This window comes from Pipra filicauda, unplaced genomic scaffold (genome assembly GCF_003945595.2).
Source record: "Pipra filicauda isolate LSUMZ 115617 unplaced genomic scaffold, ASM394559v2 scaffold87_size3191425_pilon, whole genome shotgun sequence".
NCBI classification, from domain to species: Eukaryota; Metazoa; Chordata; class Aves; order Passeriformes; family Pipridae; genus Pipra; species Pipra filicauda.
The window spans coordinates 224964-244477 of NW_024105064.1; the positions used below are offsets into that span (position 1 = coordinate 224964).

The following is a 19514-nucleotide window of genomic DNA, read 5'->3' on the forward strand; positions in this document are numbered from 1 at the left end:
GGCACCCGCGTAATGTCGAGTTCCGCCATCTCGCTCCTCCTGCCCGGGTCTCCTCCCCGCAGGCCCGTTCGCCGCTTGCCGGCGGGAGGGTCGCGTTCCCTCGTCGGCCGCCGGCGGTGGTGCAGCCCCCCACGGCCGGGGATGCCCCGCTGACCGCGGGCTCTGTGCCCGCTCCCGCCTGACCCCCGGCCTTCCTCGGGAGTGCCCCGCGTCCCTCCCGGTGCTGCCGGAGGCGTTCCCGACCCTGGGACACCTGCGGCCGCGGTGTCTCCTGAACAGTGCTCGGGGGGCCGTGGGAGAGGCGAATCTGCTGGTTTACATAGCGGGGCCTCTGTATTTCAGTAACTGCTACTTGGTTTGACCCTCGTTTGGTTGTATGTGCTGTGGCTGAGTTATTACCCTGGTGAACCGCCTCTTGCCGCGAAGATAATCCCGTACACACAGCCTGGCATTTCTGTGTTTCCACTACAAGGATCTCTAGGTGTTGTGGTTAGGCATTCCATCAGCAAGATACTGCATCGTTTTCTTGCTATTTGGAGCATTTTAAATAGGTTGATAGTTGTTGATACAAACAATAAAATGTACTTTCTCCTAGGAGTGTCACGTAACAAGTGAAAACTTTCATGTGAAAACAGAAAATGGCTTCAAGAGGAACAACAGAGACCAGCAAACTAAAACAAAACTTGGAGGAGCAGTTGGACAGATTAATGCAGCAGCTGCAAGATCTGGAAGAATGCAGGTAATAAAAATAGCTGCTTATATATGGTAATAATTTTATTAACTGGTTGGCAGAAGAAAGGGGTACTTTTCAAAAATCTTGTGAGTTTTCTGGGGGTTTTTTTTGTGTTTTCTTGTGGCTTTATATTTTTTTAATTAGGTAGGATGTTTGTGTTAGGTAGTAAAAATTATATCTAAAAATAAAAGATAATTTTATTTCTCATCTGAAGAAAATGCAGGCAGAAATACTCAATGGTTTCTTTATATCTCAGTGTGACTTTTTAGCTTCTAATACCTGTTCACATAACTCACAACTTCCTTGTGGGCTTTTTTAATATCAGTTAGCAAATAGCTTTTGTGTCTGTTTTGGATTGTCTAATAATTATGGATGTTTGGGGTTTTTTTAGCACAAATAACATGAAAAGTTAGACAAACTAATGTGATTTTATATTAGTTTTCTGTGGGCTAATAAAATTGAATTCATTGCTGCCTGAGGAGCTGAGCTCTGTGATACTCCCCAGTGCCCTTTTCTCCATATGACACCTCAGGTTAAACCTTGTGAATTAATGTGTCTTCTTGGATCCTCTTTAGAGAGGAGCTGGATGCAGATGAGTATGAGGAGACCAAAAAAGAAACTCTGGAGCAGCTGAGTGAGTTCAATGACTCCCTGAAGAAGATCATGTCTGGAGATATGACTTTGGTGGACGAGCTCAGTGGGATGCAACTGGTAAGGGTGATGGGCTGCTAAAAATGGTTTGTATTTTTCCTGGAGTTGATGAAATAGAAAATAGATCCAAGTGGTTCATTGTAATTTTTGTGTGAAACCTAGATCTATGTAACTGATGTTTTTATTATTTGATACATGTGTACATGTAAGAACTTGCATAGGTCTCTTCATTTTAAAAGGGAAAAAATATTGAAGAATTATAACCACAATACTGGGTAATTGCAGGGACTAAATCTATGAAAAAAGAACATAAAATAATAAAAATTTAATATAAAAGGTCTAATGGACAGTCCAGGCTAATATATATCATGAGAAATACAATTCATGCTGTTTGTTAGAAAGCATCAGCACTTCCTGTGCTCTTCTTGCTGACTTGTGTTTCAGATTCATACCAGTCCAAATGAAGAGGCTGTGGGAATGACTGTGTGACTTTAAGTTATTATTATATATTTAATATTTATATTATGTTATTGATCTTATGCTGACTTCCAAACTTCTGATCTATTTTCTCTCTTTTCAGTGTTTAATTAGAGCATAATTTGTTCCTTCTAAGCCCTGTGTTTTAGGATTTTGTTTCCAGAGAGGTCATGACTTGTCCAAAGATAACTGTGAGGAGATCTCATAATGATAATTTTGATAATCCACAAAGGATTTTGTGGATTCATCATTTACATTATGCTTATCCATGGAAGAGCTGTAATCATCAGTGTGGGCATGAAAACTGTGCTAATATCAGGAAAGTGCTGGAAATTATTAGAAAGTAAGACCTGGACTGTAATGAAAAATTTCACAGCTCTTTCTTAGTGTAGTTGCACTAATGAGTGGATTCTTCAAGCCCTGCATAAAAGGTCCTGTATTTTTTTTCATCTTACTTCCATGGTTATACAGAAAAAAGAAGAGCTCTGTATCAAATACTGCAGAGGGTGCTAATGATGCTCTCCAGCCCTCCTTCATCTTGTCTTCAGCTGCTGGTTGTGAGTTAGTCCTGCTCATTCTTGCTCTTTTCCTTGCAGGCAATACAAGCAGCCATCAGCCAAGCCTTTAAAACCCCAGAAGTGATTAGAATGTTTGCAAAGAAGCAGCCGAGGCAATTGAGGACGAGGTTGGCAGAGGTGAAGGCTTTTTGTTTTACTGCAAAATCTGTTTGTTTGAGCCAGACTGGTTCAAGTGTGGAATGATTGCAAGGAGAGCACCGAGTGTGCTGGAAAACTTGGTGTCAGCATCATAAAGAGGTGGAGAAGGTCTCTTTCAGAATGTGTTCAATTTTAAATGTTTATTGAAGTAACAGGGACAACAATGTGTATTTCTTGAATTATCTTCCTTGCTTCCAAACAACAATGGGATTGACATTGAGAGTGAAGTGAGTAAACTGCAAATAGAAAATTTGGGGTTGTACTGAGGGCTGGAGAGTGCACTCAGAGATCTGACTGAACTGAGGATGCAGATAAAGTGAAATCAAACGTGATTGCTCCATGTGCCAGTGATGTGTGAATCCATAATTTTGAGTGATTATCAGTCTTTGATGAAAAAAGATTCAAGTTTGGAGAAATCAAGTAAGCCAAGGTCAGGTGTAAAGAGTATTTGCAGAACGTTCAGAAAAGCTTACCAGCCATCTTTTAAATCATAGATAGCTCTGTCCCTTCCTGCTGTGGGTCTGTGCTTACTGAGCATATTTTTAGGCTGTTGCATTTCTCACACTGTTGTGTTGAGTGAAATAATGGGAAGATTATATATTTTGACTTATTTTCCCCCCTGATGTGCAGATGGACCGAGACTTAATGGTTGGGAAGTTGGCACGAGACCTGTACACCCAACAGAAAGTGGAAATCCTGACTGCCCTCAGGAAGCTTGGTGAGAAGGTAAGGTGGTGGTGTGAAACTCAGGTGGATAGAGTTCTCTGTCTGTATATTTAAGAGGAATTTGAAATAATTAAAATAAGAAATTACGACTTTTATGAGCAAAAGGTAAAATGCAACTCGTTTTTGTGGTATATAAATGTCCTTCCCTTTTAATGCCAGGCTTTCTGAAGCACTCACTGCTGAACGTGTATCAGATAGTTTTGTACATTTATATAAGGCCTTTCTTTGGGCCATATAAATGAATCACATACAAGCTGGCACAAGAGGATCATGTTTATAAAAGCTCCCAACTATTTACCAGGAACTATACAAAGCTTTTGACACACATCCAGCTTCACTTATTTTTATACTGTTGATAATACAATATAATACAATATTCTTTACCTCTTGGTGTGAGGTAAAGGAACTGGAGAGATGAGGGATAAGGGGATTGTTGCCCCAGTGATCCATAAGTAGCAGAACAAGCCCTGGGTTTGCCACCAGAGGGAGGAAGAGAAGTTGTTATTTCTCTTTGTGGCTGGCATATGAAGAAAATGAGTTGCTGTGTGTCTCTGTGCTTAAGGTTTCTTAGGAAATGAAGGAATGTAATGGAAAAGATGAAGTGCAGTGCTTAAAGGAGCTGCAGTTCAGGTAGATTCCAAAGCAAAGGCTTTCCCTCAGAATATTTTTATTGCTTGACTGTCAGAGATAAAAAAGCATGTTTTGGAGATACATAAAAGTCTAGTTAAGATTGTGAACTGAATGCATGAAGATACCTAACCCTCCTGCCATGAGTTCCTCAGATCACCACATGGAGCCACTTTACCACGCTCTGACCAAACCTCTGAATCTTTTAAAATGGTCAGCAACCTACTGCACACAGGACTTGCTAGGGCAGTAGTTTCACATCTGTTCTGGATGTGAACCATGAGAGTAAAAATTACAGGTTTGTCTGCACAATACTGCAAAATTTTAAGTAGTTGGATGCTTGCTCACAAAGCTCAGCAAAGGCAGGTAACTAATATGTTTTCCTTCATTCCAACACCATCCTGAATGCCTGTACCTGACTTTTATATTTCTAACTAATAAACTGATGCAAACACTGTGAACAGTTTGACACCCTTATGCTTTGCTTTAATAAGGATGTGTATCTGAGGCTAATTAAATGAGTGACTTTTAACTTAGAATATCTGAACCTTCCAAATGTAGGTTACTGCTTCATTACTGTAAATATTTTATGGGCATCTGTCACAAGGCATCAGAGCACATACATAAAAGCAAAATATACATGTGCAAATGTCACTTTAAAGGCAGAGAACCATTTCTAGGTCATTGGCCCTTAACATGGTCAAAGCTGGCATGTTTTTGCTTTCCTCAGTAGGTGATAGGAAGTGAGCTTAGACCTCAGTTCAGTACTGTACTGACCACATGACAAAAAAGTTGTTGCCATCCTCTGCACAGTTCAGGTGCTCAGGTACAGGGTGACCTTTCCATCACAAATGATCACTGGAGGTCAGCTGGAAACTTTATGGTGCATGTGGAGGCATTTCTGGCACTGCACATCCTGTCCTGCCTGGGCTGGCAGGAGCCATGGAGGGAAAATTCAGTGGCAGGGGAAGTAGGTTGTATCTTTAGGTTTTAGTTTTGTGTTAGGTAACACTGCCACTTAAAAGCTGCAAATGGACAGATGCTGTAACCCATCATAGTTCATGTCCATGACCGTGGAGATGGTGGGAATGTGCACAGTTAAGGTTTGAAGTTCACAGTTGTGGCCTTTTTTGATTTAGCTCACTGGGGATGATGAGATGTTCTTGTCAGCAAATGCTGGTACAGCCCTGAGCCAGTTTGAGAGAGTCTCCACTGACCTTGGTAAGTTTTCATTCTCAGAACTTCCAATCTCTTTGCCTCATTGAACTCTGATTAATAGAAATACCTCTGGTTTCCTGTGAAAGAGAAAATGTGAACCAAACATTCATGCCATTAAATGTTGGTGTACATTTTCTTAACAATGAAGCTCTGGTACACTATCCATGAGGAAAAAGTAACACAGCAGGTAAATCCAGGGCCAAATGCCCACAAAATGCCAAGTGTTGCCCATCATCTGAAGGCTTGAATGGTCTGTCTGAAGCAGAGGTGCTGCTCTTCCATTTAAACACTGATCTTTTTGGCATTAATGACTTTCCTCAGGAGAGCCTTTTCCTCTGCTTGCTGCAGAGAATTTGGCAACTATTGGCACGTTGTCAAAATACAGCTTTAAAGCAGCTTCTTGCTGTGATTGTCACACCTCTAACCATATTGACAGGATCAAAAGTTCAGTTATAAAATGCATTAAATCAGCATGACAGTTCATTCTGGCATTGCAGTCAGAACTGGGATGAAAGAACTGTGAATGGCAGGAACGTGCCAGGCTAGGTCAGGGTGCAAATAAAGTGTCTCTGACTTAGCTTTCAGCACTCCTCTTCCTGAGAGTGTAAGCGAGGTGAGAACCCTTTTGTTCAAAAGGGGACTTTGTGAGGAGCTCTGTGTGTGCTGGGTTGCCCTTGGCTGGCCACCAGCTGCCCACCAAGCCACTCTCTCATTCCCCCTCCTCAGCAGGATGTGGGGAGAAACCAGAATTAAAAACTCATGGGTTGAGATAAAGGAATTTAATAAAAGCAAGGGCTGTGCACAGAAGCAAAGGAAAACAAAGATTAATCCTCTACTTGCCAGCAGCAGGTGATGTCCAGCCACCTTCTGGGGCGTGGGGCCTCGGTGTGTAACAGTTCCTTCAGAGGACAAATGTCTCAGCAATAAATTCCCCACCTTGTCCTTTCTCCTGGCTTTCACTGCTGAGTGTGCTGTGCCATGGAATGGCCCCTCAGCTGTCCTGGCCATGTCCCCTCCTGCCCACCCCAGCCCAGGGACCTTTGGGGGTGTGACAGCCTCGCTGCTGGGCTGGCACTGCTCAGCAGGAGCCCAAACCTCGCTGTGTTCCCAACACCATTCCAGCTGCAAACCCAAATCCCAGCTCTCCAAGAGCTCCTGGGGGAGAGGGAACATCCATCCCAGCCAGGCCCATGCCTGCTTTACACCTGCCAAGTCAGTCTCTTTTATTTTTCTACATTAGCTCAAGTGTTCTGGTTTTCACAATGTAGGTTTGATTTCTTTTCATCTCAAATGTTCTGCTTGATTTAAATCATACATAAGGACATTCACAATTTCTACTAATACTTACTGAAAATGTTTTTTCCCCCCCCTCATAGGATCAGGAGACAAAGTCTTTGCTCTAGCAAGTGTTGAAGTAGAAAAGGCAAAGCAATGAAGGGGTGTGTGAGGCTTGTGTCTCTCCAGTTATCAACAGCATTGGACTTCTGTCACACTGCATTTGGGTTTTCTATTTCCAACATGTTGTAAAAAAAAGCAAAGCAAAACAAAAAAACTCCAAATCCTAAAACCTCTTGGGTTCTTAACCAGAAGATATGAAGTAAACAGCCTTAAGTGCACTTTGGAACCTTGGTGTCTGTACCCCTTAAGTAATACAAGCTCTGAGGCTGAACACTGAGTGGAACTCTAGAAACAAAAGCATGGTATGTCTGTCTTGGGAAAGAATCAGCTGTTTGGAATTTTTCTGAATGTGTATTTCTCTAACTATTAAAAACTTCATCTTTTTGCATGTGGTTGTGGCAAGCAGATCTTTTTCAGGAGCAGTCCCGGTGAGTGGTTTTTTGGGTGATTCTTCACATTGTCTTAATTTTTGTCTGGACTCCCCACTAAGTAGTTTGTACTAGGACAGCACTGAAGCTTTGAAAATGGACTTGGTTTATTTGGAATGCCATCTTCCTACAAACTGTTTGCAGAAGACCCCAAAGGAGCCTGGATGCTGATCACTGGCCCTTGGCTGCTTGTTTGCCGGGCACATGAATGAGCACTTTGTGTCCCAGCCCGGACCGACAGACAATGGCAGCCCTGTGGGGAGTAATTTAACCTTGTGTATGGAAACGACAGGGAACTGATAGGAAATGGCAATGAGAGACTCTTTCTGTGACCTCTCCCTTCAGCTCTGGTGTCCAACCACACACTGCCCTGATTTCCCGGGGTTGCAGAGGTGCCAGGAAATAACTTGCAAGTACAAACGGGTTTTAAAAGGGGGCAAAACTCCCATTATGTGATCAGTGCAAGTGTTGCTCAGTGTATTGATCAGGTGGTGCTGCTGTAGACAGGGGAGGGGCTGTTCCTCCCTTAGGAGTTGGAATCCTGAATAAACTCGGTGTAGGAGGATTTAAGATCTCATATTGTTGAACCTTTAGCTCAGAGGGTGGAGGAACTACTCTGGATGTGTGCTTAACTTCCTGACAAACTGTATTTTGTAAAATCATTGCTAGGGACCTAATTCCCTAAGTTTTGACTCCCTCACACTTCAGTTAAGTGCTTGTTTGCATTTTGTCAAGAGCTGGGTGGAAGCCTGGATTTCCCTGAAGTTTTTCAGCTCGAAAAATGTGCATTTTAAGGTCTGCTCTACCATATGTTCAAGTGCTGAACTAACGATACTGGCAACAACAAAACCACACCAAGGGCATTTTTTACCTTAATTTCATACCTGTTCCCCTTCTTATTTTACCAGTAACTAGAGAAAAGTATAAAGCTTCTATTTGAAAAAAAAAAAAATAGGCAAAAAAGTAGCTTTATTTTTGTGCACAAAGAGTTCAAACATCAGCAATTTGGGGGTTCTCTGGACTATGTGTTTTAACAGGGAGTTGGCACTTCCTTTCTTTAGAGATCTTCCAAAGGAGGGGAAATGTTATGAGATCTCCACCTGTATGAAGGTGATCAGTGTATCCAGGGCAGATTCTGGGCTGGTTTTAGTGACTGGGTTTTTTTTGGGGCAATGTGTCTTATTTAAGTTTCAGGCATGTTTCTGAGCTGTAAAATGTGTGACTGCCATCACAGTAGGTCTGTTGCTGGAAAGAAGAGGATGGGTGATAATATTCAAAAAATGAGAAGAATTCCTAGGGGAAAAAAAAAAAAAGTGATTTTGTTAGTGCTTGGAATTATAAAAATGGAGAAGTAAATGTACTAAAAGGATGACACTGAGTTATTTTAGCATTAGTAATGGTTTATAAAACAGCTTTTAAACCCAAGTGTAGGGTGAGTTTGGTTCCAGTTTATGGTGGTGTGACTGTTTTTGGACCTGTGTTTGTCAGTGTTTAATGGAGTAGAACATCGTGCTTTGCCTATCATATAGATGTCTTTGGCTTGTACAGCTAGAAATGAGCTTCAGTGGGAAGTGCCATTAAATTGAGTGAGTGGAAATGGTGTTAAATTTGGACAGCTTGTTGCAGTGTTAACCTCAGTATCCCGCAGCAGTCACTTGGAGACTGAGTGAGTGGCATGGATTATAAACAGAACATGAACATGGTCAGTCCATGTCCACTTACAGGGCATAAATACCCTATAAATAAGCGAGTTTGTCTAAGTGTAAACTAGGAGGAGTAGACTAGAAAATGTGTTGCTTGCCTGTATTTTGCTTTAATAGATACCTTTTGGAAATGTAGCATTTTAGAAATGAAAGGACATGTGGTACAGACCAGCATAATTTCTGTTTTTCACTGGTGGAACTTTTCCCTGCCTTTTTTTAAAGAAGCCTTTATTTAGACTGGGGCCTTTTGTCCATTCTGTCAGAACTATTTTCCTGTCTGGGGCAGTATTGTGCTCTCTGACAAAGGCTCATTGCAGCTCCAGAGCTGAGAGCAGCTTATTAAAAGGCGTTATTAGAGAGTCTGAAATTATTGCAAACAAAACAGTCCATGGGGACTGGAGCTGCCTCCTCTTCCCTGCTGCTCATTACTGGTGCTAAGGAACTCTCTCCCCCCACCCCCCAGCCTGCCTTGCAGCATTAGGATGTAAATGAAATCTCTCAGCACTCCAACAGTGAGTTTACAGCCCAATGCTATGGAAATCTCCTTCCTCTTCCTTTGAGAGGTTTATGTTTCCAGGAGAAACTTTTTTTTTTAATGATTTGTAAATATTTCAGGATTTTCGCAAAGCTTCTGTACTGCAGGCAGTTGGAACATTCCTATTAAATTCATCCTTGACTGAACATCTTTTCAACGTTGTGCTGCTTCTGCTCTTGGAAAGTTCTCTGGTGATCGAGATGGACAAAGGTGGAGAATGAGATCAGTGACCAGTACTGGAAGATTCAGTGGCCAGGGCAGAATTCCCTCCTCCAAAGCTGTGCAGGGTCAGAAATCAGAGACTGGCTGTGTCCTGCAGGAGGCCCTGACCATGAATGTGATTTAAAAAGGAAGCTGTTGCTGGTGTGAAGCTGTTCATGTGTTGACCCTCACAAATAGTTTAGTGGCCTGCTTGAAGGGTTAGGTTGATTTCAGAGTCATAGTAAGTTAACTGGTGTGTTGTGCTAAATATTTTGATAAATAATCCTGGGATGTACTTCCACCACTGTCTGAAATGTTTCTGCAGGAGCTGGGGGGAAAAAAATCCATTATTTATTTATTATCATAATCATTTTCTCAAATAAAAACTGGTAACAAAAGAACAACTGCTAAATGAAAGCATGGATTTGTTGTTTAACAAACGAGCTTGTGATGTGTGAGTTCCATCCCCAGTTCAGTGTTAGACCCTGGCAGATCACTCATTCTGTACACATCTTTCCTGGAGTAAAATACAGATTATGATCCTTGAATATCGAGTGCTGTGAAGTTGTTATTGATCATACATGGCTTTGAAGATTAAAATGTGCTTTGTTTTTTGTTTATCATTTTATTTCTGAAGTAAGAATTGTAAAGTACAGTAGCTTTAAACACATCAGCAAAGTTCCCAGAGTCCTTTTTTTTGGCCATATGTAACCTCCCTTTTTTAATCTTCTTTTTCTATAGAGTGAATTCGGTGATTGTACTGATCTGAAAGGAAAAGCATTTGAGAGAAAATTGAAGCTTCAAATGCTCTGTCTCTCTTTCTTCTGTCTTTGTCTCCTTGTATTATTTCCCTTCTTTGATCTTGAATGGAAAAGTAGCAAGTTATCTTTGTCTTGAAGGAAAAATACAAGATTTCTTGAGAGATCCCTTAGTTCCTCGTGTTACCTTGCCTGTAAAAGTCAAATTCATTTTGATAGAGAACTCTGTGTTAATGATACCCTACTGACCAGGCAGTGAAGGCTCTGTCATTAGTGGCTGAAATGGGAGGCAAATTCACATAGAACCATTTGGGTTTGTTTCCAGTGTGGCAATTCCCTCCCCACAGAAGGACAAATAGGATTTTTACATTGTAAAGAAATAGGAGTCAGCCTGCAGGCACCTTTTTAGTTTCCCCACCTCCATCATTTTAAAATTATCCTCACTGAGTTCTGGGGAAGGATGTAACTCTTATTTAAATTCTGTCTGCCCACAGGAGAGGAATGGCAGTGCTCACACTGGAGTTTTTCTTTAGGAGTCGTGGAAAATGTGCCACCTGGTCTTGCTATGAGGTTGTAGTTTTTTTAACTTTACCTTAAAAGGGGTTTATGCCTGTGAGGGTGAGGGGAGAATTACTGGAGTTGATGTTGCCCAAGAGTTTTCTGCTCTTACTTTTAAACACCTCAGTGAAATGGGAGGTGCTGATGTTCAGGGCATCTGTAAGAGTGGCCCAAAGTACCTGCCACCATCTGACAGGATAAATAAAAATGTTTCAGAATAAGTAGTCCCTGAAATAAGGTCTCCAAAGAGGAAATACAGACACAAGGTTGGTGGATACAGCATTGCTGTATCATGCACCAAAACAGCTACTGCAATTTAACACACTCATGTGTAAATGTTATATTTAATAGCAGATTTCTCATTTAAACAAGTACTAATCACGGGACATTTTTTTTATCTTGCTATCACAATAGTTTGCTGCTTGATAACATTTAGGATGATGTTTTGAACGTGCCTCCAAAACTGGGTCAGTAATAATTGAGATGTGCTGGAAACCATCAGATCCCCCTGCAGATCCTGTGGACAGAGGTGCAATGTCTGGGTAAACAGCTTTTCTTTATCCTTATAAGGTGGAGATGGAAATTAAGTTCTGTAGTGTTATTGTAAAAGAGTGTGTTTTGCAACTTTGTAAATACCAAATTTAATCTGGGAACACTTCTGGTTTTGAATAAAACACGCAGCTGAGAAGGTTTCTTGCCACACAAACTAAGCCTGGATTAACAAAAAGATGATTGTCATAGCCTTTCTTACAGTAAAGGGCTTTTTTGTTCATGCCTTGAAAATCTCTCTGCATACCTCCTCACTGCACAGCCCATGTAGAATCATAAAATATTGTAACTAAGGCAGCTGAATCATTTCTTTCATTTTTTTTTTAGTATAATCTCTCTAATCTACACAAGTTTTGTTTGCCCCTAGCCATGGAAAGTTCACCTGATTGCTGTGCCCTCCACCATTTCTTAGTGTCCCAAAAGTACACAGGGTTGAATGGTTGAACTGCATTTAATTTTGAGGAAACACTGCAACATTTCTGCATCAGAGCTTGATTTTGATGGGTGGGAATTGTCAGGCTAAGTCTAAAATATAAGAGATTAACAAAAGAAAAAGAGATTCCAGACTAAAAACAAGTCCCTCATTGGGTACCACACACACCTTGGAGAGAAAGAGTTTTCCTTGTTGTTGTGTGTGGCTGGATGAGGGATAATGAGAGCAGGGCCTGTGTGTGCAGATGCTGCTGGAAGCCCATAATGAGGGGGACATGCCAACAAGTACAGGGGGACCTGGAGGGTGGAAGCAGCTGTGCTGTGAAGGAATCCTCAGTGATTTTCAGAGCTGATTAAGAAAGCATTGGAGATCAGGAGGGACAGGGTGAGTTGAGAGAATTTTTCTAAGTCAAGCAGGGAATCAGAGAAGGTTTCATGGAGTTTTGGCTTACTAGAACAAACAACAGCCTCATTAAACGAGAGATTAGGAGTGACTGAAAAGAAAAATCCATTTAATCTGATAGATTTTTATAAAACAATATCAAACCTTTACACAATACTTGTAAAAATGTTAGAAAGACTTAACCTTCAGATATTTAATCTTCCAAACATTCCCCTGCTGAGGGAATGTGGTTGGGGCAAGCGGGGTGGGGATGGGTGAGGTGATGGATTTGAGCAAGTGCAGCTGTATCCTGTGTTTGCCTTGGGAAGGTCTGTGCAGTCCCAGGAGACATGAACAAAATTCTACTAAACGTGTTGCAGAACTAGCAGAGTTAAGAGGCCTCTTGAGCATCTGTCCTGTCTTGTGATGATACAAGTGACTTGTGGCAAGATGTCACTTTGCTTGGTAGCTCAGCACCTCGGTCAGCTGGAGGGGAACAAACTAAGGTGGGGCAGGAGCTCAGTTCTAAGAAAAGAAACCTCAAATCCTCCCAGGGTAGAGGAAGCCTTATGGTATCTCTCCCTGCTAAAACCCTTTCTAAATAAAGGCAGGATGTTAAATTGATGCTCTGTGAGATTGCATTGCACTGCTGTACAGTCAGCCAGCTGAATTGGAACAGGAGAGCTAGACAGTACTTAGTCATAAGATGGTGTTGTGCCATGATGTTATCAGTAAGGAAATTCATACTATTGCAAAGATGCAAATGATGGCTTAATTATACTCTCCTACCAGCATAAGATGCTTTTAGATCTTTCCCTCAGACTCATGTACTGTGCTAATTAACAGTAATCCAACTGGAGGATCCCAGAGCAATGCTTCTGCATATTTTTTTCAGCTTACGCTGGAGCTCTTATGTTCTTTTCTTAAATAATTAATAATCATTACTGCCTGCTGTGCTGTGGGTATGTGCCAGTGATCTCAGATCCCAGCACATTTGCACCATTCCTGTTCCTGTCAGCAGCTTGGGTTTGCTCTTTGCAGAGGCTTTCATGTTAAGCCCTTCATTAGCTGGCAGTGGGGTTTGGATTTCAGTGGCATCGGGCTTTGATGTCATTAAGTAGCAAGCTGTTAAAGGAAGTGCCACCTATTTCATTACTGTGACTATTTTTATGCAATTAAGTTAAACACCGAGTAGAAAACAGATGCATTTTACTAAATAACACTTGGTACACAAAGCATTTTTATCTCCAGGAATTTTGTACTTACCTTTCTGGCCCCACCAGTGCACACTGTAGGGAAGCAGAGTAACTGTTAACCTAGTGGGAAACCACAGTGCAGGTGAGTGATGGGGCAGGGTGAGGAACCTTACGTGGCTTCTGTCATGTTTTTTTTATTATTATTATTTTTAATTAATCCCTCTCTGTGTCCACTGGGGTTTTACTCTGCTTCAGTCTAGCTAGGTGAAGGATCACCTTATTTTTGATGGCTTCAGTGACCAAATGGGAATTCACTGCTTTATTTTTGAGTGCTTCAATGACCAAATGGCGATTCATTATTTTCGAGCGCTAGTTCTAGTCGGAGGTCGGCATTTTCTGTATTTGCCTGAATTAGCTTTAGTTAAGCTGTACTGAATTTTGCAGCGTCTTTAACTTTCTCAGCACAGTGCTATCGAGCAGCAGCCTGTCCTAGCGGAGCTGCGATCTCTCCCACGCGGCTCGGTGGCTGTGAGCTCTCTGACACAGCCGGGCCCCGCCGACCAGGACCGGGAGGGCAGAGCAGAGCTGCGGGAGGCTCGGCACCGCCTCAGCCCGGAGGATGTTTCTCGAGGTGAGCCCGTGGCCCACCCCCGGCACTGTCCCCCGTCCGTAGGGACGGGCTCTGCCCCAGAGCGGCCCCCGGGGATGGCGGGGCGGGGTCGGCCCGGCCGAGCCCCCGGAGCGGCTCCGCGTGGTCGCGCCCCTTCCCCGGCCCTGCCCGCCCCTTCCCCGGCCCTTCCCCGCCGTCCCCGCCCCTTCCTCCCGGCCGGCTCTCGGGTGCTGCCTGCGGCGCCGCCGCTGCCCTGGGCGCCGGGACGCGCCGGGTCCCTCCCCCGGAGCCGCCCAGGCACCTCCCTCGGGCCGCCGCGGTGAGTCACGGCGGAGGAGGAGGAGAAGGCTCGGCTCGGCTCCGCTCGGCTCCTCTCCGCTCGCCCGTGCCCAGCGCCCGCCGCCCGAGCCGCAGCAGCGCCGGGGCCGCCCGGCCCCGCACCAGGTGAGCGCCGTGCCCTTTGTGCGCGGCCCCAACAAAGGCGCCCGCCCGGCCCGGGGGCTCCGCTCCGCCCGCCCGGGGCCTCCCCGCTGCCCGCGGCCGCCCCGCCGGGGCCGGCTCCGCTCGCCCTGCCCGGCCCGGCCCCTGCCAGGCCGTGGCCCCGCGGCGCAGGTACGGGAGGTGCCTCTCTGATTTTGTGGCATCATCCCTGCGCGTCACGAGGCTCCCGGTCGCGCCGTGTCCCGGCCATGGCCGCAGTGCTGTGGCAGGTGAAGTCATTCCCCCGCGGGGGGCTCAGGGCACGGCCCCGTGTCCGTGTCGGGGCAGCCCCCTCTGCCTGCCATGCTCTCGGCATCCCGGCCCTCCGTGGGAAAACGCCTCTCGGACAGTGATTCCCTCGCGGGTAATTCCTGCCTTGGCTAAAAATTGCGTTTCCAGAGCCTCTGGGGCAGCGCTCCCTAACTTTGAGCCCAGATGGGCAGGATTTGTTGGCGCGGTGCAGCTGTGTGTGTGTCGGGGAGGTACGGGAGGGAGGGACAGCATCGCTGCCCGGCTCGGAGTGCATTAGTGCTCCAGGGCACAGATGAGGGATGATCCTCCTTTCTGCTCAGCAGCCAGATGTGCTTCATCAGGGCACATTTGCCTTTTAGACTCACATTTGCCTTCTCTTCAAGAAGAGACTGTTTTGCTCTGTTGTATATCATCGTTTATTTGTCCATCCCTCATCTTGGCACGTTGAACAGGATGGGCTTTGATGCTCTGTGAGATGACTGGGAGACATTCTGCAGATGTGGGGATTTAAAAACAAACCAAGGCACCGAACTCCAGCAGACTTTGGAGACGGGTTAGGTGTGCTTGTTCAGTGTTCTGGTGTGAGCTGGCTGTGGTGTGGTGAGAGGCATGTTTAGTGAGTATTTAAGAACATACTTTTAAATACATTTACAAAATCTTATTATATTTAGTTTTTTTTGGCTGCTGAACTTGCAGGCTTTCAACTTCTTTTGCCCTTGTTATTTCTGGAGCTCATGAGTGATGTGAAATAGCTGCTGAAGGAGAACCACTATGTAAATGGTGAAAAATGAGGCTAAACATGTACTTCAGGGGGGTTTATTTTGAAAGTACAGGTATTCAAGGTGAGGGGGTGTACAGAAAGCTACATCTAAAGTACTACTTCTAAAAATACAGGCTTATTTTCTTGCCAGTCTAAAAGCTACTTTTGCCTTGACAAACAGATTCTGCTGGAAAATGGTGACAGGTGTAACTCAGACACACTGGAGTTCCTTCACTTTGCCTTAGCTGAAAAAACATCATCAGTTATTGTATCTCTGGCATCTTGGTAGACACTGGCAGCTCCCTCAGGGTGATGTGGAGTTGTTGGTAAGTGGATTTGTGTGCTCTCTTAGTTGTTGGGGTGCATAGAAATAGTAAATCTCCAAAGAAGGGTGTAGAATTTAACAAATGCAGGAGCAAAGGGCACTTTGGACAATTAACTGGTAATTAACTTTTGGACCCAAAGTCGCTTCAAAGCAATTTTCTCTTTTAGCTCATTTTAAGCATTGCAACAAGTTATGGAAAAGTTGTGGAGGACACAAAAGTGCTTTCAGGATTCTTTTTGGCGTCCAAGTGGTAGTGAAATCTTCACCAGGGCAGTGATCCCAGAGCCTGCCAGGAGTCCTGGGAATAAATCCTTGTGGGATTTATGTGCTTGCCCTGCTGGAGCTGTGTGTGCTGCACAGGCAGTGCAGGGTGTGGGCAGGGAGGGCTCTCACCATATGAACCGAAGCTTCTGTCTGCTACCAAGAATTAGTTAATGCTCATAAATCTCACCAGCCATAAAACATCATCATGACGAGTGTTTGGGCTGCACAGAAAGCAAGTTCTGAGTCCCAGTTTTACAGGAAATCTGTAGCTGTACCAATTTCTGCTCCCTGCCTTTTCCCTCCTTCCCCCATCCACAGTTTGAGAGTATTTAACTTTGCGAGAGGAGAGAGACGTTTCCAAAACAACTTGTGGTGTTTTCTAAATAAAACCAGAAGTGAACGGAAACAAAACCTAGATTTTGTAATTGCTGACATAGACTTGTGATGTCTCTTGCCAACATTTAAAAACTGCAGTTTCATATGGGCAAACAGAGGTAACACCTGAAGGTGTTTGATGGGGTGAAGCTCTTAAAGGTTGATGCTTTGCCTGGGAAACAACTTGTGAGAAATAGATCTATTTATACACGTTTAATATGAGCTTTTTTCCCCTCCAAAACGTTTGTCATCTGTAACCAGCATAAACATTTATGATTTTTACTAAGTATTTCAATTCCTAGGTTGGTTGTTGACTACAAAGCATCCCTCCTGAGCATCTGACCTAGTTTGAAGCATCAGAAATGCACCCAGAGAGGCAACGGGCTTTTGGAGGCTGCTCTTGGGTTTGCTGGGAAAAACTTCCAGGAGAGTTTTTTTCCAAAAAAGAAGGATTGGGTATCAGAAATATTTCTATACATGCAGAGGCAAAACTGTATTTCTTTTTATTGCAAGCTGTCATCAGATTGGGTTTCCTGCTGAAATGCAGCAGGGACAGAGGCAGCTGTTACAGCTGCACCACACCATGGGGGGTGCAGTGCAGAAGGGGTGGGAAAAAGTGCAATCCTAATGAATATGCCAATTGCTTATATTCTGGGAGCTGGCTTAAGTGTTAGAGCTGGAAGGTGCTTCTAATTCAGTGTTCAGATAGTGAGGGTAAATTACTTTGTTTCTGTATTTCCAGATATGTTAATGGTCGCGATGGTAAAGCTGGTCAGTCATGTCCTTTATTTAAACTATCAGTGTGGTACTTCTGCAACAGTGTGGTGGGCTATTCAACCAAAAACAAACCTTGATTTGTCACAAGAAAGATGTCAAAAAATCACAGTGTTCAGTAGTTTTAATCGAGCCCTCCCTAAAAAACCACTTAGTCCTGTTCGTTTTTCCAACAGACTGACTGAAGTCAGTCATGTCATGTAGGATTCTCACTGAAAGGGTGTGGGTAGCAGGTTTTTTGTCTCCTGTGTTAAACCAGATAACCAGAAACCATACATGAGTCATATTCACAATTCCTTTAAAAAGATTCTTTTCAAATAACTCTGCACCACGGATGTTAGAGGTTTTTTTTTGTTGTTCCATTTGAGAGTTCTGATTTGCTGGAAAAGTAATAGTATCCATTAATTTAATTCCAGCAAAGCTACTGCATGTGTACAAATGTATGAACAGTTCCAGTTTTGATGCTGATGTGCACCAAAGATGTAAATTATTGGAATGAAAACATTTTGCCACCTACTCCACGTCCTAAGCAATGTTGGCAATCGAGGGTCTGGCTTCTAAGTATGAGGGAGAAACGACACATAAATAGATTTTAAATGTGCTGAAAACTTCTACCAACTAACTTAATTTCTCTTAAGATAAAAAAATGCCCAAACCACTTTGTTCAGTGTTGTTTTACCTCAGAGAATGGAGGACACACACAGATCTTTTTCCCTTTGAAGAGCTGTGACCTGTCCATGAGCTTCCATTGGCATCACAGAGCAGATAGAGCAGGATGGGTGAAACCATAGGTGAGAACAAACCAAAGATCAGCAAAATAACCAAAAAACACCTTAGTGGGTACTTGAGAACACTCCTCTGACTCTAGGATTTATTTTCAGCCTAAGTGTTGGGGAAGCATTATGTAAGAAATCCTCAAAAAAGTGAGGAATGCTAATTTTTGTTTCTGCTCACTCTTGGTGATGTGACAGAACGTTACAGAGCTTCAGTGTCAGTCTGAATTCAGAGAGTGTGGTCATACTTCTTGCTTTTCAGTAAGTACTCCCAAGGTTTTACAGACTATCAAATCTGCCAAGCCTAGTCTTTTTTTTAAAAAGATGTTATTATAATTTGGTTTTAAAAACAAACCAAAAGAAACCAGCCTGAAATTCTCAGTTGAAGATAAACTGCCATGAAAAAAACGCTAATAATTTCAACTTCTTGCATGATTGGGATTCCTGTGACTAAATTAGCTACTAATTGGGGAACAGAGATGGAGCCAATAGATTTGTACAACCATTCCACTTGTCTCAGGATGTTCTCTTTTATTTCTTGCAAATACACAGTCTAGGAATTTATTTGATATTTTCAGCAAGTCCATTTTCTCAGTGTTCCAAGGGCAGCTCACAAGTAAGGAAGCAACTTAAGTAATCAACTCTGTTTATGACCACAACCAAGCTCTGAAACCTTCTGACTCAGTTTATGCTTCTATAAAATTAGTTGACTACTTCACAGGAAGATGAAGATGTTTAATTAAAGTGTAATTGTTTTGCCTCTGAACTCATCCAGGTCCTGATTCAATGCACATTGAAGTCAGTGAGGAGCTTTTAATTAATTTCCTTGAGCTTTAAATAAGTGCCCATGTACGTGTACCCTTGAAGGAATTGTGACCTAAATTTTTGCAGCAGAGTTGCTGTGAAGGGGCAAAATAAATCCTGAAGCAGCTTAAGGTAAACTCCTGGTGGGAGGCTTTTTGTGGCCCTGGCAAGGGGGTGGTGCAGCTGCAGGGACCTCTGTGCCTGCTGCCATACTGAGGTCTCCCAACTTTGGGTGTGCTGGATCTTGTATGGAAAACTGGAAATTTCTCTGTGCCTTGGCAGCTTTCTCAGTTGGGCAGAGGAGGCAATATCAGACTTCAAGATAAACACAGTTAACGGAATGTTTATGCAGAAACCATCAGCAATAACACTTAAAATATAATTAACGTTAAGAGCTGATGCCAAATGGAGAAAAATAGGAGCATTCACAGCTTCTTAGCTGCTTTTTTTCCCCCAGGAATGCCTGTGGATGCCAAATCATACTCTTTGGTTTATGTGGAATTCGTGAAAGGTTTTGCTTAACTTCAGAGGTCAGAAACATCAGGTTTTTGCTAAACAGAACTTTATCACTGGAAGGTTGGTCAGCACAATGAACTTGGTGAAATAAACCTTTCACAGTTCACGTTAAACTGTTTGCAGCTGTTCTTTTGCTGTTCCTCTGTCAAGTTCTTAGTTCACAAACTTTTACAAAATACATTTTAAGCCTTAAAGAAAATTCTGTATGTGAAGCAGCGTGTGAGGAGCTCCAGTTTTGGCCCAGTTTGTTTTTCATACATTCATTTCATTGCCCTTTTCTTGGTAGCTGCAAG

General features: G+C 43.3%; 2 protein-coding genes across 3 annotated transcripts in view; both read left to right on the plus strand.

Moving 5' to 3' along the window:
* Positions 1-17: 17 nt before the first annotated feature.
* Positions 18-19514, plus strand: part of LZIC (leucine zipper and CTNNBIP1 domain containing) — a 30621-nt gene continuing 11124 nt past the window's right edge. Inside the window, exons 1-6 of one of the 2 annotated variants that reach the window (XM_027730901.2) lie at positions 26-739; positions 1309-1444; positions 2458-2556; positions 3208-3303; positions 5070-5151; positions 6525-9961. In XM_027730901.2, coding sequence (XP_027586702.1) covers positions 639-739; positions 1309-1444; positions 2458-2556; positions 3208-3303; positions 5070-5151; positions 6525-6583 — 573 coding nt within the window. In that variant the 5' untranslated portion in view covers positions 26-638 and the 3' untranslated portion in view covers positions 6584-9961. Of the gene's footprint in view, positions 740-1308; positions 1445-2457; positions 2557-3207; positions 3304-5069; positions 5152-6524; positions 9962-19514 lie in introns of those variants that run through there. The other variant, XM_039390893.1, reaches the window with a different exon arrangement.
* The window catches only part of CTNNBIP1 (catenin beta interacting protein 1), a 33029-nt gene continuing 27674 nt past the window's right edge, over positions 14160-19514 (plus strand). Inside the window, exon 1 of the mRNA XM_027730905.2 lies at positions 14160-14342. The gene's annotated coding sequence lies outside the window, so the exon portion shown is untranslated. The remainder of the gene's footprint in view (positions 14343-19514) is intronic.